Below are 24,334 nucleotides of genomic sequence, written 5' to 3'. Positions count from 1 at the left end.
AAATAGCATTCTCTTGCGGTGCTTACAGTGCAACACTACAGATAGTGACAGTGAAGTAGTGCAAATGTAGTGCAAAATGTCACACTCTGAAAGTTGTAGAATCAGAACAATGACAATAAATACATGACACAATAAATACACAACACAACTGTTATAAGGACTCAAGGGCATGCATTTTAAGAATACCAATTTACATTTATGGCATTTATGGCCCAACAGGGTTAGACCTCAAGACCATTTTGATAAATTCACCATAAGGCATGCCCTTTCTTGGCTTTTTGCTTTAATAACAGCACATCCCAAAGAGTCCTTTGTTGTTCTTATAGCACAGCAATTGTGCAGCGATTTATTTATTTGTCTATTAAATAACAAGAAATCATAGTTTTAATAGTTAATATTTACATTTGCTGTTGTGGAATGTCCGTGGTAGCTTCTGTTTTCACTATACTTAAAGCTTTCTGAAATACCCCCAAGTCTACAGTATAATATGACTTTTTGATGGATTTGTAAAGTTACCTTTTGTTGTCATCTAGAACAGCCCGGGGCGGACGATAATGCATACAAGCATCGTAGCGAGGATCGTGAACATCTCGATGCACCAGAATAAGAGATGGATCGGATAGACGGCCCAAAGCCCTCAGGTCACCAAATGACCGAAATTTGCTGTTAAGACAAAGAGATCAGATTATATGGAGATATAACAGACATAACACTAAATATGAATCGTGCTCCTTGCATATAAACTATTTGTAATTGTTGAACTATTTTGACACCATTTGAGGGTTTTTCTTCAGTTTTTTTTTTTTTTTAAATTTAAATAATAGTATAATAGCACTACACTTTTTTGTTTGTTTGATGATATGGCTGTTGATAATGTGACATTTTTATAATGTAATGTAATTACTTATATACTCACGTCAATGTTTTTTCATATATGGGATGGCCGCTGGGGGTTTCCTGATGATAATCAACTTTAGCACATACCAGTTTATCAATGATTGGGAAATGGTCTTTTATTTTGCTGAAACGATCACGTTTATTAAAATCCTCCAGCTGTCTAATCCAAAGAGCTCTAGCATAAGTATACTTTTTTAGGTTTAAAGTATCCATGAGTACTCTAAAAAAGTCATTTGATACTAGAAGGGCACTTATATGTAAATGTTTGGCGTAAAGAATATGAAAGGAAGCCAATAATGTGTCTGGGACACATGTGTTGATAAACTGGTATAAGCCTGAAGCCTCTTTCATGTAGGAATCCTGAGCTCTGATGATCAGCATCAGCGATGTCGAAGGCTCGGAGCTGACAGATGCAAAACAATACAGAGATTTTAATAGAAATATGTTTAAAACATTATTTATATATAATGATCATAATCTTTAAAAAAAAAAAAAATTACCATATAGGCTTCTCCCTTTCTGTAATGAAATAAGATAAATAAAGAAATAAAATAAAATAAATTAGTTTGTATTCTGTACACAATCATTCTTGAAAAAAGAAAACCATTGACAATCCATTAATATAGTTTATTGAACATAAATGGATGTTTTACCATCACCATTTCTTTGGCAGATCCTGGGAAAACAGGAAAACATTGATATGCATGATGTCATTACATCTGTTTCATAACTGAACAATCAAATTAAAAACCGGTCTTCAAATTAGAACAGTGAATCATCCATCCATCCATCCATCTTCTACCGCTTACTCCTTTCTCAGGGTCGCGGGAACAGTGAATTAATAAGATATTAAGTGCATGCTATGGTTAAATTAGGATTTTACCTTTTATTTGGTACGCCGCTCATGACTGAGGCTAAAGAAAGAGGAAACAAGAAAATCTGAAAATGAATATACAGCATTTTTATATGAAAACTATTGAAATCGCTTCCGGTTGAACGGAATTTGCATCACTGTTAAAAAATAATAATAATAATAATAAAAATACATTAAACCAATAGTGCATACAAATGCTGAGCTTCTTAAATGATCAGGACATTTAATACTTTAAGTACTTTTATCTTTAAAGTACCACTTTAAGTGTTATTTAAGACCAAATTTGCTCCTCATCATACACCAAATATATAAACTCAAATTTACAAAAAAGTTTGAAAGGAAAGAATAAAAATGTTCATTTAAAACTCTGTACACTATAATGGTAGCCTTCACAGCTGTTGGCCGATGCTGCAGCGGCGACCCTATAACCCCCTTGTACTGGCAGCAAGCACAATAAGTTAGCCACAATGACGCCTTTTTAGTACAGTGGTGCATGAAAGTTAGAATTTTCTATATTTCTGCATAAATATGACCTAAAACATCATCAGATTTTCACACAAGTCCTGAAAGTAGATAAAGAGAACCTAATTAAACAAATGACTCAAAAATATTATACTTGGTTGTTTATTTATTGAGGAAAATGATTCAATATTACGCATCTGTGAGTGGCAAAAGTATGAGATCCTTTGTTTTCAGTATGTGGTGTGACCCTCTTGTGCAGCAATAACTGCAGATAAACGTTTGCGGTAACTGTTGATCAGTCCTGCACATCGGATTGGAGGAATTTTAGCCGGTTCCTCAGTATAGAACAGCTTCAACTCTGGGATGTTGGTGGGTTTAATCAATGAACTGCTCGCTTCAGGTCCTTCTACAACATTTCTATTGGATTAAGGTCACGACTTTGACTTGGCCGTTCCAAAACATTCACTTTATTCTTCTTTAACCATTGTTTGGTAGAACGATTTGTGTGTTTAGGGTCGTTGTCTTGCTCCATGACCCACTTTCTCTTGAGATTCAGTTCATGAACAGATATCCTGATCTTTTCCTTTAGAATTTGCTGGTATAATTCAGAATTCATTTTTCCATCAATGATGGCGAGTCGTCCTGGCCCAGAAGCAGCAAAACAGCCCCAGACCACGATACTACCACCACCATGTTTCACAGATGGGATAATGCTCTTATGCTGGAATGCAGCGTTTTCCTTTCTAATTTTACCTTCAAATTAACTGCTAATCCTAGAGGTTCACATACCTTTGCCACTCACAGATATGTAATATTGGATCATTTTCCTCAATAAATAAATGACCAAGTATAATATTTTTTTTTATCTCATTTGCTTAATTGGGTGGTCTTTATCTACTTTCAGGATTTGTGTGAAAACTTTATGATGTTTGAGATAATATTTACGCAGATATACAGAAAATTCAGATAAAAAGCACCACTGTAGGTCCAGCGTTGGCATGGTTAAATGTGGTGTTCCTCGGGGATTTACTTTTTAGCATTTACATGTTTCCCCTTGGTCAGCTCTTAAGATCTCTTGGTCTTAATTATCATTTTATAGACCATTTTAATGAACTACTGCCGTTATAAAGCCTCACAGTTTATATTTGTATATCAACGTACACAACATTATGATTGTAGTTTTTCATAACTAAATCCATTACACAGTAGTGTGATCATATTGCCGTGTGTGAAGCAGACATGAAACACAAGGGGGGAAATCTTGATTGTGTGATTTATTTATACTAGCTGATCAGTGATTTTTACCACATGAGAAATTTTATTAAAGACACCAGTCTGAGAGTGAACATTTTTAAACTGAGATTTTTACACCGTGTATTTCACCGCATATTGGGGAGCATGAGCAAGAAGATCGAAAGAACTGAATGCTATGAGGGAACATTTTGTTTATTTATTCGTTTGCTTATTTATTTATTTCTTACCCTTTTATTGTTTAGCATTTTATTGTTTACACTTCAGATGTATTTTTAGGAATATTAACCTAAATGAAAATAATAATCTGAATTTGACTAAACCCACAGATGATATGTCACAACATCTCATCAAAACTTTTCCCGATACGGCAATATTAATTGATTTTGGAGACAAAATCTTGGCAAGTTAATGAATACAATGTGATGATATAGTCCAGAACCAAGAAGTAAAATGAAAGTTGTGTTGAGTGTATAAAAGTAAATTCTGGTGTATGTACATTCCATTTTTATGTCACTGACAGTCAACAAAAGCATTTCACTGCACATTGTGTTTGTGACCAATAAAATTTGAATTTGAATGAAAAGAAGCGCCAGTATTCAGGGGACCGCTGCATGGCATGGAGGTGAATTTATTATTTAGTTTCTTTTTAGCTGTTCCTTTTTAAAAGTTATAAACGTTTTATAACTGGAACATACTGTCCGCCCTGTCACAGCCTGTGTTGAGGCTAACATGTTGAGTCTAGTCTATCGGTTCCGTGTTTAGAAAAAGGCTTTTAAAACAGGATTATAAAACAGGATTAGACCTAAGGGCTTTTATGTCTAGAGCATATTGTAAGTTTTACTTTACCCTTTCTTTTCACTGCTCTTCGTTCCATTTTTTTTCTCTCCTTAGCACGGCTCTGGATCTGTTGTTCGAAAGAGACTCGTGACGGGCCTAGGAATGTAGCTGGGTAACTCACGCGCAGACACTACAAAAAGGAAATTAAAAGTTATTTCACAGAAAAGCAGAAAATTGTTACTCCAACCTCCATGATGTGGCATATGAAACAATCAAGGTCAGGGTGTGTGAACACACATCCTGTAGTTGCCAACATGGCTGTTTGTGATTAAAAGATCATGTTTACTGCCTAAAAATATTGTTTAAACCAAATTAGACCAAAGGGTGTCGATATTCAGATGAGATTATAAGTTTTACGCTACCTTCCCTTTGCCTTTTGACATGCCAAAGGTCCTTGTCATTCTTCTTTCAGCTTTAAGATGGCTGCCAGGTGAAATGCTAACAAGGAAATGGCAGCACTTAGGCATGCACCACAGTAAAATAGACTATACGTCAGACAAGAACAGGAAATTGCATCACACGCAGTTTTAAGTGCTGTTTGAGGAAATGTACTTTCAAAACCAATGAAAGTATGGCTCAATGTACAAGTTTCTGTAATGTTTCTGTAAACTACTTTGGATAAGAGGGTCTGCCAAAAGCTGTGATTTTATCATTTAAATTTATTTATTCATTTTTATATGATACATTTACATGTGATTCATTTACATTTGATTAATTTTCATGTGATTCATTTTCATGTGATTCATATTCATGTGATTCGTTTACATGTGATTCATTTACATGTGATTCATTTACATGTGATCCATTTTTATGCGATTCATTTACTGATTCGCTTCTCTTTAAATCCAGTTTTAGACTGTGATATTACATAGGTCTTTCCAGATTATTACTTGCCACACTGTATGAGATAACCCCAATAAAATTGCCTGAATTCTATAATATAATTTGTTCACCATATTAGGTTTAAATCCTCTAAAAACAGATTCGTAATTGACTAACATTACTCTGTTCCAATTCACATCCTTCAAAGCATTGCCATGTTTTGTTTACTCTCACAATCCCCCAAACACACACACACACCCGAAGTCTCCATAAAAAAAATGAGACAGCAGTGTTTCCCACAATAACCAAAAGTTGTCCACAATGTGAAAACAACTCAGAGAGTAAGATGAATTAACCAACAAAATTACCAAGACAAAAAGTTTCAGTAAGAGAAAAAACCCCCACTGACTTCAAGTCTGATAAACAGTCTGTGCACAATAACAAATATAATGTCCTTAACTTTTAAATACTTGTAACAAATAATATAACAGTGTAGCACGTAAAGCCGAGGAAAAAACACTAATAAAATTAAATAAACAGAAACTCTAACCCAGTCAGAGCCTCAAAACAGAGATCCACATTAATACCGAAGTAGATTTAAGAGAAGTGAGTCCACAAAATCTAGGTGGAGTAATGCAACGACGATATCTTCAATAAAAATCCAGATACTGTAGAGCTGGAAGGCCGAGTGCAAAAAATAAAAATAAAAGAAGAGCGAAAAAGACTCTGCTGTGTAGATGATGCAGTTCACCCCGATATCAAGAGTTTAACATAGTCTCCTGCTTCCTCCGCTGAAATAAAGTCCTTCTGAACACCGTTATATGTAATGCGAAGCCAAGCTGCGTGAAGTATTCCATAGCGAAAAAGCTGTGATTTTAAAAGGTACATAAATGTTTCCATAAATGTAAGTGTTCATCAATGCAGTAAGTCATAACTTGTAAATGCATCTACCAAACTAATTTCCTATTTTCCCTTTTTAAATTCATTTGCATTGATCACAATTCAGAATGATAACCTGCTGAACAGATAAAGCTGTTCAATTTTATCACGGCTAGTAAACAACATTTTGCTAATATGAATTGGTTGCATTTCTAGTTAGCTTCGTCTGCTGTTTATTTTAGCCTGCCAGATTAATTTAATTGTCAGTTTTACAGGTTGACATTATTAAATGTCTATTCCCCTACTCATAAATGATGATCGAATCTGTGATTTGTCAAAACAGCCTGAAATTGAAGGATGCTGCTGTTCTTTCTGCTGCCAGTACTGAGTACAGGAATGGAGCTGTGAATTGACTGAGGTATTGATGCAATGTTTACTTGACGTATCCCATGTGGATTTGGGGTAAGGGTAAGGTTTTAGGACCCAGCAGACTTACAACAACCTTGTATAAATTGTCAATTGTTAGATTTTACTATCGAGGTGAATTTTTCTAGCTTTGGAGTGTGTTTTTGTATTTTAAAAGGTTGTTTTTTTAAAAAAAACATTTTTTAAATTTTGGTTAAGATTATGGGTCTCCCATCATTATAATTGGGAGTGGTGTGGTCAAGAACAGCAGCAAATATATGTTGTGGGTCACATTTATTTATTGTTAAAATTTGCATGGTTTGGAAGATACTGCAATTACGAAACAAAGGAAAGACACAACTTTTATTGAAACAAAACAGAGCAATGAAACACGTTGACTAGGCAGCAAATCATAAAATCAACATAAAGAGGTCCAGGCCCCCCAGCAGACTTGGGGTCCTTCCCACCTAACTGATGGGAAAAAAAAAAGCAACAAAGTAAAATAACAATATATAACAATGCCAAGTGATAAAAAAAAAAAAAAAAATCCTGTGTATTTAATCCGAATCAGAGCTGCTGCAGGATGGCATTTCTGTGTCTTCCATAAAAGGCTTTGCTCCCAGTCTCCCGCCTCCAGTATCAGCTACAGAGTAAGAGATGGTACCGCTCAGATCTTCCATTTCTACATCTACCACTGACTGTTGTGGATAGAAGTTTCTGGATGGATCCTCTTGGGCTTTTTCTAAATGTGAAAAGTGAGGTTTTGCTCCTACTCCAGTCTCAGCAATGCCTGCGGATTGTAACAAAGAAAAAGGAGTCATTGTACATCAAGAACAATATAAAATTCACAGGTATAGGTGATAACTCTAATTACATATGTAAATGTGAAACTCTGGATAGCCATAAGGGACAGTGCGAATCAGTAGGATAGTTTATTGTGCATGCGTGATGTGAAATGCATTATTTGCAAAGTCATTCAGCCATCTTCCCATGGAACCTTCTCTCTGAGCTCTCACGGACGGAGTCAGTGCTAATTCTGAATGACTAGAAAACCTGGCAGGTATCCAGGGGGTTGCACCATTATATACAGAACTAGAGTTCTACTTCACTCATCCTTACCACCAGGTGTGATAAGAATCACCTGGATAACCTGTACAGCCATGTCATGAGCAACTAACCCAACTTTGGACTCACTAGAAAGGTGTTCAGAATTGACCAGCGCATTCACACTACTGCAAGAGGCAACGTTAGCCTTGTAGAACTTCCACAAGAAGAAACTCATTTTAGAGCGGCATATCATGATAGGGGCATTGTGTTCAGCACACCTACAAGCCCTGGTGATGATGTCCACCACCCGGTGGCTCAGTCCTTGTTTAGACAGTGGAGCCACTTGCTTCTTTCCACCATGACAGACAAGCAGTTCAGATGGCAGCTGTTTGGTCTAAATAGTACCATGGAGTGTGAACTGGGCACAAAGGGAATGTTCTGCAGGTTCACATTCATGGAATTGATTGGTTTACAAAATTGAGTAATATGCCCTTGTGCAGAAACCCTGGGTCTCTGGGGTCACCTTAGAGTCATTGGGCCATCAGTGCAAATAAGGTGAGCCTAATATTTAAAAAAAATCAATATAAAAAAGCAGTGTTTAGAGACACTCATGTCCGGGCTTGTGGGGCGTGGCATTAAGGGGCTAATGGCGTTCCCATGCTTCACCTCATTCTGTATGGTCTGACACGTGTACACGGTGAGAAGCGGAAAGGGAATGATATTGTATGACAGTAATATTTATAACACATCACTTCATGACTTTGTTGGCAGGTCTCAGCATGCATGTGCTCAAGAACGTATTCAGGTGATTCTCACTGCCCTTGGTGGTTAAGAGAGTTAAAATATATCCCACACCCAAACTGAGATTAAAATGCAACCCTTACCAAGTTTACATTCCTGCTCTTGGGTTATGTTGACATATCCAGCCAAACAAATATCATAGTCTTTCAGACTCTCAAGTTGGAAAGGCTGAAATGAAGGCTTTCTTGGATCGTTGTCATATAGATGCCACATGCCGTCGAAGGAGCTGAAACAGGTAGTCATGTGCTCTTCTTTCCCAAGCAGCAAAAACTGAAGCATAAAGGTCCTAAAAGAAAGATAAATACACTGTTCAAGGGAAGATCACCGGGATAAACAAATAAAAATAGTTTCGAACTTCGATTATGCTATGTAAAATGATTTTTGATGCATTTATACAGTTACCTTTTCTTCTCATCATCGACACTGAGTGGCGGTTCAGTACTCTTATAATCTCGGTACAGAACATTGTTAACGTCACGATGAACCAGAAGTAGAGTAGGATCAGATGGGTCGCCCAAAACCTTTACGTCACCACATTTTTTAAGTATGCTGCCAAGAGAATCATAACATTGCATGCAGAATGCATGTTAAGTATGTATTTCTTACTCCTTATAAATGATCTATTTGTTAAAACATGCTGAAATGACTTAAAATTAACTATCTCCATTAGATGCATTTATTTTTTTTCATTTATAATGACAGTGACTATTGCTTTGAAGTTGCTTATACACTTACCTGGGTATTTCTTTATAGATGGCGCTGTCATTTGGAGGATTTTGATTGTAAGTTATTTCTGCACATGCCAATTTATCAAACAGTGGTAAATAATCTTTAACAGTGCCAAAAAGGTTAACTTTATCCGGATGCAGCTCTTTCACAAAGTGCTTTCGAGCCTCAATATATTTTTTTTCTTTTAACAAAAACAGCAACTTGCTGAAAAAGTCATCTTTATTTAAGAGATCTTCTACAGTTAGATCTTTGATGGACGCTGTATGATTAGCAGCTATAATTGAGTCTGGGACACAAGTATTGATAAACAGGCATGAGGTAGAAGGGTCACCCTCTTTGATGTAAGGAACGGGATCTTCAATCAGCAACTTGAGCCGCCTAGAATAAAAATAGAAACTGAGTGATACAAAACAGTTAATACAGTTAGAACTACCCCCCCCCCCCCCCCACACACACACACACAAAAAAAAAAAGTTTTATCTTAGTTAGCTAGCTAGCTGGTTAGCATTCTAGAACTTTCTTCACAGATTATGATGAGACTGTGTAAACATTACGATATGAAATGTATTACGTGCAAGAAGTTTAGGCATGGACTGTTTACACAATCACAACAAGGACACAAGGCTACTATGACCAAAAGTTGACATGACGGAACATAAAACAAGAAGTGAAATGTGATCACAAGTCATTTCTCAACCCATGCTTGTCTCATTTTTTTAACACTTTCTCTTATTCATGATTTAACATCCTGAATTATGCTCTCTGCTTAGTCATAGAAACTAGCATGTTGTGATTAGCCTGTTGATGGCTTGATAATAACTGCCTATAGAGAATTGTATGAACTGTATTAAACCTAAGATTTTTCAGAGCTAGATCTTATTCTACTTTGTAGTTTCACTTTAACTTACCTTGCATCCATTTTGTTTAAAAAAAAACAAACAAACGTTTTAAAGTCTTCTCAACCGAGGAATCACGCCAAAGGACTGCTTCCTGATTCACTGACGTGAATGCAAAACCACCATGTGGTAACACGGCCGCCTACACCATAAAAGGAAAAGAACATTTGTATTGAACAAAGGCATTTAACCTCTCTGGTGTGGTGTACGAAACAATCGGTGTTAGTTTGTCTTAAAGCTATAGTCTGCTAAAGATATAGAATATAAACATTAGAGTTCAGCCGTCATGGAAGACATGTTCTCTTGGGCTGGTTGAAGACAAGGCATGCTGCAGCATTCTGTATCATTTGAAGGGGGTTGATGGAACTGGCCGGGAGGCCCGGGAGTAGTGAGTTGCAGTAGTCCAGTTTTGAGAGAGCCTGGACTAGTGTGTGTGTGTATATATATATATATATATATATATATATATATATGTGTGTGTGTGTGTGTGTGTGTGTGTGTGTGTGTGTGTGTGTTTGTGTGTGTGTATGTATGTATGTATTTATTTATTTATTTGTATTTCAAATAAATATCAATATCCACTTTTTTACATTGTCTATTCTCACTTGCATCTGAATGCTCATGAATCAATAATAATAATAATAATAATAATAATAATAATAATAATAATAATAATGTAGAATTATTACCTTTTGATTATTTATTTTTTTAATTGTAAGGGGGCATTAACGTGAAGAGAATACTGCTTATTATTGCAGCACTGATTATTTATATTGGTTGTTTTAATATATTAATGCTATTTCGTGAAGCATTTGGATGAATTTCTATTGGATTGACATTTTACGTGTGTAAATAACACAGCGTGACAGATGTGTGCATTCTTTTATCTTACAAGTGATTAAAATTGAACCTTATTGCATGACTAAAAGAAGCCTATTAAAAGCTTTCGATGTCACATGGTCTTTAATAGCCACAACTGAATGTATTTTATTTTTCCTACTTAAATACTTAAGCCTGTTGTATTTAGTTAGTGTTTGGGTGCAGTTTAATATTTATGGTGAAGTGCTGTGAATAGTGAACATCCACAAAACATTTGTTTGTTTGTTTATTAACCATGCATACACGTAGTTTTTTTGTATGAATCTTGCATTCGCATGTTTCTATGCATTGAATGGGGTTTATCAAGTTTTCTTTATTTCCACAGGCGCCTGACCATCCATACACAAGAACCCCTAGTGGTAGAAAAGTGTAATAGCAAAGTAAACTGAGGTCCTGTCCCACTTACTGTCAATCATATCAGCATAATTGAAGGGTCATTACTGATTTTGGTGCTCCCAACCAACTACAAGTTGAATAATGACTCATTTTACCTTTATTCATACCGCTCACATGACAATACATTACGCTGCCAAAACCAGCAGTGGAAAATACAGCAAAAATGATGTATGTTCATACCATTAGAGAGTTTCTAAATGTAATTGTGGCAATAGAAGATACACACATACTCATAAAATATATATATTTTTAAATGCATTTATTTATTAGACAAACTCATATGCTCATACTTGTCCTATGCATGCTTTGATAAATGAGACCCCTGGTTGGAACAAATGGGTCAGCACCCTTTTAATAAATTTGTATCTCTGCATCAGGGCTATAAAATCTTACCCGAGTCAGCTCAATCCGTTAAAATAGCGACCACAATAGCAACAGAACACAAACATAGAAAATTTGGTTTGCACCCAATCAAAATAGCAACACCCAGGCATTAACCATCAATGCACACCTACCCATGAAATACAAAACCCAGGTAACTATGAGTCAAATGGAAAGTGTGCAGTGTAAATGGCCAAGACAAAATAATTAGAACCCCACTATATAATAAATCCATATAGGTAAACATCAAGTTCTAGTGCATACAACCTCTGAACAAGGCCAGTGCAAGTTGCTGCAAGTTTTCTATAAGCTGTTACTGACTCGTTTCTTAACTGTAAATCTAAACTGAAAACATGTGGTTTAGATGTGTGTGATCTTAGTTAAAAAGACCATCTAAACTATCGCAGCGTTTTTTAGGTGTTAAAGGGGTTACAGGGACAGGAATAGAGTGCTTGTCCTCGAGCGTGTCGTCCGCAGCCTGTAGGATGCTCATAACCACATTGAGGAGCAGGATGTCTGCGTTGCAGTCCACTGTCAGCTGGGAAACATAGTTCTTCACCGGCAGAACGTAGGACAATGACAATCCCAGCAACTCAGCTGCTTTCTTCATCTGGGTACAGACAAAAGATGGACCACAGCTGTTCATTAAATGCTCCTACAGCTATTCACAAATTACAGAAGTAAAGATATGGGAATAAGTATGAGCCAGACAAATAATCAGACTGTTCAGATCGTTCTAGCACTTTAGCATGCAGGACTGAGTTAGTACCTTATCCTGCAAGGCTCGGCTGGAGTAGACATACTTTACATCGTCCTCTACTACCGGACACACCTGGTCCACATGAGTGAGCAAAATCAGCTGAGGGATACCTGTAGAGTGCAGCAAGGTTAGGGTTGGGGTTAATCAATCATGGTCAGCCCAGTACCAAACGTCATAATGTTTGGAGAAACTTTAGGAAAGCAGGAAATGAAAAATGTAAACTTTCAGTGTATAATTGTTTTATGAAAACAGTTCCTACTTATCCTACACCCCTTCATTAAGTTTAGCTGCCATGGCCCCCAAGCAGAGTTCCACTTTGGGCCACTAGAGGGCAGCCTGACCTTCCATGTAGAACTTTTTCTGTTGCCTTATTTCCTGTTGCTGAAGCATTATATGTGTAGGTTTTTGTCTGTGCCTGTGGTCAAATGTGGGGGGATACTGTTAGCCCTGTGCATAGTGTTTTCCGAAATGTTTTAGCCTAGTTCCCTGTGTCCCTGATTTTCTTTCTTTGTTTCTTGTTTTTGTTTTTTTTTTAAATTATTATTAAAGAAGTTCTGAAATTGCATCTGTATCCGTGGACTCCATGGTTATGATGGTGGCGAAGCAGAGAAAAGACAAAATAGTGCAGGACCATCCATTCCCAGGATAAGAGCTGTACATACACAAAGATGCATATCCATGTCATAGGGTGAAATGGTTGGGTGTAATGGAGGGCTCACAGAGGCAGGACCCATTTGCAGGAGGTTTATTAACAGACCGTATATGATAACAATCTGAAATGGTAGCTTACAAAGATCCAAATCATAATCTAATATCAAGAACAGGCCGAACACGGTCAAAACACCCATGATCAGACAAAACCAAGGCAAGGTCAAAGGTGAGGCAAAGCACAGTGTTACATCAGGAGACGTATTGTGTGTGTGCTCTCTCTCTCCCCCCCTCCCTGTTTCGCCCTTACAGGTAGCTCCGCCCTAATTCGACGTGCTGACGTGCTGCACCGGGATTGGAGAGGAGAAGATTGTGTGTCTTTTAAAAAGGAGGAAGAACGATATGTCGGGAGGAATGCGGATGGGTGGTGTGTCTGTGATTGCGTGCGTACGATTGAGTAGCGAAAGTTTTTCCTGGTGTTTGAGTGAAATCGCTTGCTTATTATATTATGTACAAGTGAAAGAAGTGAGTGGTAGGATATTGTGTTGTCCCATTCCCCTGTCTTGTGTTGTGGCTAAGTGAACGCCTCTATTGTAAATATATCTTCTATGGTAAATATTTCTTCTCTAACTATCACGAAAGCTGTAGGGGTTGGGTGCCGTTTATTTTTGGGTGTATCTTTTGTTCGCTGTTTTTGCCTCAGTTAGGGAGTCAGGTTAGACTCTGTATTTTCTTTTGAAATAATTTTTTTTTGTTAGGTTATTTAAATTGATACGGGGCAAGATAGTGACTGTTCTGTTTATTATTTTGGCCTTGCCCAGCCTTGAAGACATTTGCTTTCGGAGTAATTGTTTATTTTGGATTTTTTTTTTCTTTCTTTCTTGTAATCATTAAATTTGTAAGATATCAAAGATTTGAAAGACGTGTGTTACCTCATTATTGTTTTTGTTTATACTTTCTTTTATGTTACACCTCGACACCACAGACCGGGAGTGAGTGCAAGACTGTGAGGAAACAAAATCGAAACAGCGGGCACACTGAGGTTCAGACATGACAGGGTTTGGGGGGTTGGGCTGCATAAAGTTTACAATAATCTGGTTGCACCCTTTTATAATGGGGCATTTGACTGTGCTCAGACTAACACGAACAACCTGTTCCTTTTGTATTATAGATGTCTTATGATGAAATTATATTACTTTCACCCCGTGTGCCACCCCTAGCCCCAGCCCCCTAGGCCCAGCACCAATGCAAACACATTGTAAATAGTAAAAGATATTTAATTATAAAACACTGAAAAATATTATACCAAAAAATTATATTTGCCAAGACCAATACAAATAGAAAAGTTCAACTGAAAACTAAATAGTGCAAATATTACTGCATTTAAAACAAAAAGCAGACAAAAATAAAACTATGCTCACATCTACACTCTTAATCTAAAACTAGACCACTTCTTGTCTCCCTTGATGAAAAGTCAATATCATCATCATACAAAAACTTCCTGGTAACCACATGGTTAATACTGATCACAGCTATGTCATGGTGGTGGTGGAGGTGGTGGTGGTGTTGTTATTGTTGTTCTATGCACAGGAACATCCTCACAAAAATCAATCACAGAAAATATTTATGATGCCAGGCAAGGAAATTGAACTAAATCTTTAATGTGATTTCTTATATTTATTTGGCATGCATTATTAAGAAAAAGTTGAGCATGATTATTTGAGATTCTATATGCTATATCAAGAAAAGTGGTTCATTTAGTTACATTTCATTGTGTGATTATAACAACTGAACATAAGTACAGTACAAAGTCAGAGGTGTGCTATTGATAAGTAAACCTCCCCCGCTCCCCACAGCTAATTAGAAGCAGCGCAGCACAGAACAAGGCACCAGAAGAACGATGGCACCCTCGCTCATACCAGGATCTACTACTGATGTATAGTATATAGTTATATATGAAAATGTTTGAAATATTGTCATATATTAGAGCGTGTTAAGTGCTACTTTGTTTTTTTTTTTTACTGTGCTGTGTTGATATTGATAGTGAATATTGTTGAGATATTGAGGATATAAGTAGACCTGTTATTAAACTGTATATTATTTGTCTGCACAAAGTATGATATGAATGCTTATGGCATTTTTTATAGAAGAAAAAGCCTTAACACATGTTTATAAGTGCTGCTGCAAGTTTTCTATAAGCTTTTACTCATTTCTTCATTGTAAAGCTAAAAGGACTGCGATTAGTCATCTTGGTCATCTTGGTGGGATATAGGGACAGGATTTGAGTACTGGTCTTCAAATGTGTCGTCCACAGCCTGTAGGATGTTCATAACCACACTCAGGAGCAGGATGTCGGTGTTGCAGTCCACTTTCAGCTGGGAAACATAGTTCATCACCGGCAGAACGTAGGACAATGGCAATCCAACCAACTCAGCTGCTTTCTGCATCTGTGTACAGACGAGAGAGGGACAAAAAAACAGTAAATGTTTTCAAAATATATCCTTAAATAATATTATACCACACAGGAGAATATGAGCCACTTATAATTCATAAAATATATTTTGCAAATCAATGTTTTCGGCAGGAAAGGGCCAACGCTGTGGCTAGCCAATGGGGAAATCCTGATGCAGGACACAAGCTAGTAAAAGAGTGAGTTTAACAAATTAGAGTATAACAATCTAGTGCATACCCATCCAGTCTTTTATACTAATAAAGGATAAAGATTTCAAGAACTTTATCGCCATATCATATCACAAGCTGAAATTCGTAGTTTGCACGTCATTCTTGTGGAAATATGCAAATGAAACGTTGACGTAAATGCAGTATAGTCGGTATAGTTGGTTGGGCCTCATTTATCAATCGTTCAGTAAAGATGTGTGTAAATGAACTTAACTGAACTTAACAATTACTGCTAGGTGTTCTAAATGAGTTTTACAAACTCATTTACGGCGTGTACGCTGCACGGTTGATTGGCATTTGGCAACGCCCACAAAACTCCAGCAACCAAAAAGTTTCCACTACAATAGTGGAAAAAAAAATGTCACGCATATTTCAACAGAAATTAATTTAATGTGTTTAAGGATGGAGTTTTCCTTTAAGGTCCTGAGCTAGTTTAAATCTCACGACTGTTCGGGACACTTGAGCAAGACCAGTAAACTCTTAATTCCTTGGATTGTTGGCTCTCTCCATCGTAAAGTCGTTTTGCATAAAAGCATCTGCCGGACGGATAAATATAAGACCGTCGTACCTTATCCTGCACAGTTCGGCTGGAGTAGACGTACTTCAAGTCCTCCTGTACTGTCGGACACACCTGCTCCACATGAGTGAGCAAAATCAGCTGAGGGATTCCTGGAAAGTGTGAAAGAACAACACGGCTCAAAAGACTTCAAAAATCAATAATCGCTTATCAATCTATATCAACACTAATAACGAAATTACCCTACAGAAAACAACAGATTAGAAAAGCCAGGATTTTAAGCCGGTAGTTAAAACTTTGTTTAAATATTATCTAAAATAACAACATGTATTGTAGTCTTAAATCTAATGTTTATCCTATCCATGACCTGTCAAACCACCAGAGGGCACCCTCACTCACCCTTTAATCTTCTTCTTTTGTTGTCTGCGCCATTTCCTCCTTTGATTACCCACACCTGTTTTATATTTTCTAATTTGTCACCTTATTTAAATTCTGTGTTCGCTACTTGTTTGTTGGAGCATTATACTTATGGTTGTGCCTGTGTGGTCAAATTTTTCTGGTTATGGGTTGCCCTGTGTGCAGATGTTGTTTTCAAGTTTAGCCTAGCCTAGCCTAGCCTAGCCTAGCCTAGCCTAGCCTAGCCTAGCCCACACTTATCCCAGTTTTTGTTTTTTTTCTGTGATTTGGGCCGTTTAAGTTGGTTTTAACCCTGTTAAAAAGGTTCTGCACTGTGTGTCCTCATAAATTAGCATAAACCTTCATTCTATTACTGACAGTTAATCCCAAAAATCTGATTGGTCAGAAGGTGGTAATGGAAGGTAGTTCTGGCTATGAGGTGAGCAGATTTAAAAATGTCTGCAATCACTGATCTGAGGAAGTTTTCTTTGGGGGGTTTATTTATCGGCGCTTTGTAGCAGTGGGAGGGAAAGTTGTAACTTTAAGTTTTCCACCATGGGGAAGTCTTCATGAGGGAGGCATTTAGTCAATGATTATTCGTTGCTGCAATAATGTAAGTGATGACAGGAGCTAATTTGTTTTGTGGATGTGTCACAACATAAAATGAAACAATTTAAAGCTAAAATGAACAATGTGTTTCTTTAAAAAAAAATGATGTAAGTTTTGGCAAACTGCTGTGGTATAAGAGGAATAAAACAGTTTGGGACATGCTGTTAAAGGGAAAGAATCAACTTTGGGGGAGGTAACAGTAATTCTGCGTCATCACATCACCCCTTTGTTGAATATCTTCCTATGACAGCATGTCTTCTCCCTTAATTATCCACCACCAACATACATTTTTGTCATGGTTGCAATAAAAACTGGTTAATGCAGATGTTAAGGGAACAGAAAGATTTATAATGTGCTAGGCAGTGGCCTGATTAATCCACTGATCCAAACGTACAAATATTTCCCTCCAAATGCTGCTATAAGCATGAGAACGTTGAGGTAAAAGCACAGGATAAAGTCTCTCTCACCCAGGTCTGATATGGTGGTGTGCAGCTTCCCGAGTGTGGATTTCAGGCTGCTGGGGTATGATGTCAATTTGATGGCATCAAGCACGAAGAGGACGCAGTGAACCTGCTCGTTTAGGGAAGGGTTTGGTATGTAGCCACTGACTGCATCAGTGACTGGAACATCGGGCTGGAACTGGAGCAACAAAGTGGACAGTGAGCTCTAAAATCTTAGGCGCATGTCAGGAAGCTATCTTAAACAAAACTGCTTCAAAAACCAATCAAATAAAAAAAAAAGATCAATAATGTACGACAAATGATCTATAATGTATAAAAAGCAGTAAATGATGTGATCACCCTTTGCCACTGGCTCTTGCTTACTTCTCGGAGTTACAATTTATTTACATTTTTTTTTTTTTAACAGTACTGTATCTTGTATGATGAAATGACATCATCATCAGTATTTTTTTAATGCCATAAATCTGTCATTTTGAAATCATTTTGATGTGAGATAACGCTGAGCAGCAATCTTATTCTTATTCGACTTCTACTCCGTGTCCAAAGCTGTACCTTGTATCCTATTGGGACGTGGCCTTTGATGATAGCCAGTGTGTCGGAGAAAGAGAGACCGGTAGAGTCATCGTCTCCTATTCCCATCACATCACAGAGACTCAGAACAGTTGGAGAACCTCCTTTCTCTCCATTGATATTATAGATATTCAGCTGTGTAAAAGAAGAAACAGGTAACTGAGTGCTGCTTTTCTATATTGTTCGAGGTAATTAATCCAACATACCCTAGGAGTGGCTTAGATATAAAAAGGACACACTGCTATGGGAACAACAAATGCTTAAGCGCTGAAAGACTTCCGCTTATTGAACCCCAAGACGTGGCAATAAAAGTAATGATATATAATATGGGTGTCATGTATGCCTGTTTATTTGTTTGTTTATTTCATTTGGAATAGCAACTGTATGACATTCCCTTGTAGATTTTTCCACAACCTTCTTGGTGAACCCGTTTTTTGCCGTGCCGACGTTGGGCAGATGAACGATCCGCTTGTACATGGTGGATCTGATAGAGTTGACGAAGCAGGATTTCCCAGAACCCACCGGGCCCAAGAGCAACGCCTTCACCCGTGACATTGGATAGTTCTTTGGCAGCTTGTAAGAGACAAACTCCTGCCTCAGGCTTTCCCTTGCCCTAAACAACACAGACAGTTTAATAATAGGAGGAACAAGCACAGTCATAGTTTGGCCTTGTCCAGACCAACCCATATAGAAACATAACTTTCCACTTAGACTACTTACAGGTAGGCTATAAGCAGATATAAAATCAAGCTTTCACATGAAGCTTCATGTGCCATGAAAAAAAATAAAAATGATATATATAAAATTTATTTATTACTGAGGTTCACTAGAGTTAGTCACTGGATTTTTGATTTCCATGAGCTGTAAGCTGTAATCATCGAGATTAAAAATAAATTAATTAATAAAAAGTCTTGAAATATTTCACTTTATGTGTAATGAATCTAGGATATATGAAAGTTCCACTTTATTTTAATTAAACTACAGGGAAAAAAAATTACTTTTCCAATGATACTCACATTTTTTAAGCTGCACCTGTATACAGTGGTGTTTGAAAGTTTGTGAACCCTTTAGAAAGTTCTATACTGTATACCTGCATAAATATGACCTAAAACGTCTTCAGATTTTCAGTATAATCCTAGACGTGCACATGCTTTTGCCACTCACTGATATGTAATATTGGATCATTTTCCTCAATAAATAAACGACCATGTATAATATGTTTGTCTCATTTGTTTAATTGGGTTTCCTTTGTCTACTTTTAGGATTTGTGTGAAAATCAGTTGATGTTTTAGGTCATATTTATACAGAAAATTCTAAAGGGTTCACAAACTTTCAAACAACACTGTAAAAATCAGCTGCCAGTTCATTTCATATATAGGCCTACAATGACATGTGGCTTTGCACAATTTACTATATAAGTACTTTTCTAGCCTGCCTTTGAAAAGGTCCTCAATAATCACCACTAAGCAGATATTATTTAAGGTGTGTTGTGCAGCTGATATGTTACTGTATGTTGCACCTGTACGAGTGTGTTGGGCAGAACGGAATTGCACGGCCCTAATAAGCTTATCAAAGATAGTCCTAGTTGACTGGCAAAAAGACAGACAGTTTAACAGCGTTGTATTACAAATTTGCCAGTAAAAGGGTGAACCTGACACACTGTATTTTTATGATAATATACAGTCTCATTGTAATCCCTGAGATCCGTGACTTACGGATCTGTCCAGGACACTTCTCTCCAAGGGGTCGGCATAAATTCGACCACATCTGAAATAAAAACAAACGTCGATATACTGAAGCATTCCACGATAATTTGAAATGATCTGAATAACCTTGATATCTAAGCAGCCCTGACAATGTACAGTGCTCACATAGAGGAAATGGCAACAGTTTCTGGGGCCCCGGTTTTCTTCCTTCCTTGACCAGGGCTCCACAGTGTGACCATTCCACTCGCATTTGCGACTGAAAAGTACTTTTCCTTACTGTGAAAAAATATTTATTTACACCGGTGCGAGTGACCTGTTCAGAGTTGTGTAATACAATCAGAATAAAAACTAAAACTCCAAAATGCATCTACAACGCGCAACAGTTACTTTCACACTGCTTTTCATCACCTCAGTCAAACGAACAAGTGTGTAAACACTGCAAAGAAGCCATTATGATGACGAGAGTAACTCTGTAAATCATCTGCTTCAACTTCCCGATCTGACAACCGCCATCTTTTATTGATCCCGCAAAATGACCTGAACCTGCGACTGTGACGTGCTCATGTAGATACAGCGGTAAATTAATAATGATGCTAACGCAACAACGTGGGTTTAATTCAAACTTATTTATTAATTAATTCCTCACCAATCATAATCAAGAGTAATAACTGTTCAGTGTGTAAACATACAGTACACTGCTGCTCGCCCTTCACTAACTCACTAACTAATAGCACATTCACTTTATTTAAACTCAGGGTTGCCAGATATGAAAAGTCAACCCCAGACTTGAAAAATAAAAATGTTTGAAATATTAAAACTTTCGTGTATCATCAGTTCTTTTAATTATTTCATTAATAGGACATCTATTTTTTTGAAGAAAACCAGTCAATCCAGTACGAGTCATTTTGACCCCCTTTATGCATTCGTGAACGTTTTTTTGGTTCATGCATTGTAGGGTTAAATATCAAAAATCTAAAAGGTGTGCGTCATACCTGACACCTAGTTGGACATTTTACAGTTGGTTTTGTGACTTTACATCATTGCCTTCAAATGCTATTGAGCTTTAAATGATGTATACTTTGTGTATGAGCCCATTCTGTAGTGAAATTCATATCTAATTTACATATGATTTAATAGCTTAGTTTAATAAAGATCAAAAATCTAAAAGGTGTGCATCATACCTCAAATTTAGATGAACACTTTACAGTTGGTTGTGTGACTGTACATCATTCCCTTCAAATGCTATTGAGCTTTAAATAATGGCATATTTTGTGTATGGGCCCATTCTGTAGTGAAATACATGGCAATATTTACATATGATTTAATAGTTTATTTTAACAAATATCAAAAATATAAAAGGTGTGCGTTATACCTGACACCTACATGAACACTTTACAGTTGGATATATGACTGTAAGTCATTCCCTTCAAATGCTATTGAAGTTAGAATGTCGTATGTAACTTTATAGATGGTCCCATAATTTCCGCTTATCTGCGAATATCGAATGTCCAAGGTCACACCAACTTTATGCCAGTAATATTGCCCCTATAAAGTAAAAGTGCATATGGTTAAAAGATAAGTAATCTTTTACTTGTTGTTACAGCAGTGCCGTTGAAGATGTTATTGACTCTAACATCCGAACTGGGTATATAGTTCTGGAGCTAGGCTTATTCCATCAATTATTAAACATCAAAGGGTTAATGTTTCTATCATAAATAGATAGATAAATAAATCAACTACTGATAACGGAATGCTGGAGTTGGCCAAACAGATTACATTTTGAATGTAGATATATACTGTTAATATTTGCAGGGTCTGCAATAAGAAAAAACAAAACAAAACAAAACAAAAAAAACACCTATGAATTATGAATAAATAAAAAAATGAGTGAGAGGGAGAGAGAAAAGGCGAATGTCAAGGCTCCCCAAACATTTGAAGGTTGGACCTGGGGTCCTTCCCACCTAATTGATGGAAACTAAGAAAATCATCACTTGCTGTATTTTTATTAGTTTGACATCAGTGGTTGTTAAATGTACCTTGGACTCGGTGCAGCTCCACATCTACACAGTGAATGCTTTTCTCCTGTGCCCATGTCGTGCCAAAGGTCTCATCTGTGCAGAAGCTCACATACCAGAAGCCATTATCCAACTTGAAGTTTAAGCAGCTTCCAAAAGAGATAGAATGTGCTGTCTGAGACATTTCATACTTGAGCTTGTGAAATTTAAGTGAAGCTTCTTGGGTGCTGATCCTGATAGCTTCTGCAGAGTTTATCACTGGAAAATATTTGGCATCATTCTCATCCATCTCAAACACAAATGCCTCTGTGTCAGAAAACTCAGTCCCATGTCTCAGGAATTTACTCGTGAAAGCTCCTCTGACTGACCCTGACTGCAGAAACACTGAGAGCAGAAATTTGCCAGACTTGTCGAAGCTGGAGAGGAGCTGATCGACAGTGGCCCCATGATGACTGCTCTTGTACAGAAGATGAAAGCGAACAGGACTGGAGAAAAACCTCTGCAGCCTCACCTCCTTCTCACTGCCCAGGGAAGAGACGATGGAAGCCATAATGGAGAAAGTTATTCTGCAGAGAAGAACCCAAATAACAGGCTTGTGAAGAAAGTGCGCCACAGACAGTGAGTGAGTGCAAGTCTACGAGGAAACAAAATCGAAACTTAACCAGCACTCTGCCCAGTGCACTGTAAAAGGGAAGCAGCGGGTGCATGCTCAAAATTGGGGGAGGAGCCTAGTACCCATCCAAAAATGCACAATTATGGTTTAACAGCTAGTGGTGGTAAGTTCTATTCATCCCAGTGAGACACATCTTTTAATTCCTTGCACCTAAAAGATTCGTTCTTTCAGTGACTATTTCTGTAACTTACATAGGTGTTTTTGTTTTTTTTGGTTTTTTTAGATATTATGAGTTAAGTCAATACATTAATTTACAAAGGTTAAGTTTTCAAGAGACAACCCAGATAGCAGAGAAACACTGAATCAACATTGAATCAGTCTTAATGCATCAACCAAACTATCATTGAATCAGTGACTACGTTTACAGGGTGCTGTCCTGTGTTACCACCCTGACGCTGATTATTTGCCTATTACAGCAGAGCCCAAAGTGTGTTATTCTTTTTTATATCACAGCGATTTGCAAATTATTACAAATGTTCATTTAATTATGTTGTGGCTGAGTGGACGCCTTATTTGTGTGCATATATATATATATATATATATATATATATATATATATATATATATATATAGCAACCTATTGTAAATATTTCTTTTCTTAGTATCACGAAAGCTGTAGGGGTTGGGGCCATTTATTTTGAGTCGATCTTTTGCTCTCTGCTAGGGAGTTAGGTTAGACTCTGTATTTTATTCTGAATTACCTTTTCTGTTATAAGGTTATTTAAATTGATACGGTGCAAGATAGCGCCTGTATAATCCAATACGATATAATACAAATTACGTATACAAGCAGCTGTGCAGCTCTGTGTTTGTTCTGCTCTACCAAACATTCCCAACTATGCACAGCTGTATCGGAAAGCTCCAGTGAGCTTCAATGAGATTCCATCAGGAGATTAAAGGCCATAAAAGTCCTTCTTTGGGTATTTTGGCTTTATTATTCTTGTTGAGATGTCGATCTTCTCCCCAGATTCCGTGTCTTGGCCTTCAAGAATAAATCATTCCTTGATTTGGGTTCACTTTTCATAGCTATACAAATCAGCCACAAAAAGTGACATTTGCATATTTATTCCATGTTTTACATATTTATTTTATTTAAATTGAACTGGCAGTGTGTCTTTGCTGTGGGCAACCTGGAACCATGGGAAATAATAATCTGGTGGTTGTTACAGCAGTGCCGTTGACATGTTATTGACAGTAACAGCCTAACTGGGTATATAGTTCTGGAGCTAGGCTTATTCCATCAGTTATTAAACATCAGAGTTAAAGTTTCTCTCATAAATAAATCAACTACTGATAACTGAATGCTGTAGTTGGCAAAACAGATTACATTTTGAATGTAGATATATAGTTAATATTTTCAGGGTCTGCAATAGGAGGAAAAAAACCACCAATGGAAGCTAATGAATAATGAATTATGGACCAAAAAAAGAGAGAGAGATAGGGAGCAAAGGCGAATGTCCAGACTCCCCAAGCATTTGAAGGTTGGACCTTGGGTCCTTCCCACCTAATTGATGGAAACTAAGAAAATAACAAACTAAAATAACTAAATGTAAAAAAAAATAAATAAATAAAATAATGTGCTGCCAAACTTCAGGGCATTATAAATAATGCCCAGTGATTAAATAAAAATCATAATAACGTGAAGTGAATACTGCTTATTATTGCAGCACTGATTATTTATATTGGTTGTTTTAATATATTAATGCTATTTCGTGAAGCATTTGGATGAATTTCTATTGGA

At 37.0% G+C, this 24,334-nt stretch overlaps 2 protein-coding genes across 2 annotated transcripts; both read right to left on the bottom strand.

The window, feature by feature from the left end:
- Positions 1 to 377: 377 nt before the first annotated feature.
- On the bottom strand, positions 378 to 6,162 carry LOC128619549 (uncharacterized). The gene is made up of 7 exons (XM_053643801.1): positions 4,687 to 6,162; positions 4,334 to 4,454; positions 1,781 to 1,811; positions 1,551 to 1,573; positions 1,398 to 1,416; positions 917 to 1,300; positions 378 to 663 (listed from the first exon to the last, which is right to left on the bottom strand). The coding sequence occupies exons 1-7, from the start codon at positions 4,789 to 4,791 to the stop codon at positions 513 to 515; spliced, it is 834 nt and encodes a 277-aa protein (XP_053499776.1). The 5' UTR covers positions 4,792 to 6,162; the 3' UTR covers positions 378 to 512.
- Positions 6,163 to 14,421: 8,259 nt separating this feature from the next.
- LOC128619543 (interferon-induced protein 44) lies at positions 14,422 to 22,807 on the bottom strand. The gene is made up of 7 exons (XM_053643788.1): positions 21,942 to 22,807; positions 19,915 to 19,966; positions 18,614 to 18,812; positions 18,182 to 18,334; positions 17,636 to 17,807; positions 16,215 to 16,315; positions 14,422 to 15,414 (listed from the first exon to the last, which is right to left on the bottom strand). The coding sequence occupies exons 1-7, from the start codon at positions 22,468 to 22,470 to the stop codon at positions 15,208 to 15,210; spliced, it is 1,413 nt and encodes a 470-aa protein (XP_053499763.1). The 5' UTR covers positions 22,471 to 22,807; the 3' UTR covers positions 14,422 to 15,207.
- Positions 22,808 to 24,334: the final 1,527 nt, after the last annotated feature.

The sequence above is a fragment of the Ictalurus furcatus genome, chromosome 2, assembly GCF_023375685.1.
Source record: "Ictalurus furcatus strain D&B chromosome 2, Billie_1.0, whole genome shotgun sequence".
Classification (NCBI taxonomy): Eukaryota; Metazoa; Chordata; class Actinopteri; order Siluriformes; family Ictaluridae; genus Ictalurus; species Ictalurus furcatus.
The sequence above is the reverse complement of the archived record's forward strand: the minus strand, read 5'-3'. Positions and strand labels throughout refer to the sequence as shown.

Coding starts and splice junctions, on each gene's coding strand:
- LOC128619549 (XM_053643801.1), bottom strand. CDS start 4,791: ATGCCTAAGTGCTGCCATTTCCTTGTTAGCATTTCACCTGGCAGCCAT. Junction 1,812..4,333: donor AAGAGCAGTGAAAAGAAAGG/GTAAAGTAAAAC, acceptor CTCTTTCTTTAG/CCTCAGTCATGAGCGGCGTA. Junction 1,574..1,780: donor AGCGGCGTACCAAATAAAAG/GTAAAATCCTAA, acceptor CTGTTTTCCCAG/GATCTGCCAAAGAAATGGTG.
- LOC128619543 (XM_053643788.1), bottom strand. CDS start 22,470: ATGGCTTCCATCGTCTCTTCCCTGGGCAGTGAGAAGGAGGTGAGGCTG. Junction 18,335..18,613: donor AAAACGGGTTCACCAAGAAG/GTTGTGGAAAAA, acceptor TCTTTTACACAG/CTGAATATCTATAATATCAA. Junction 16,316..17,635: donor CACCACCATATCAGACCTGG/GTGAGAGAGACT, acceptor CACACTTTCCAG/GAATCCCTCAGCTGATTTTG.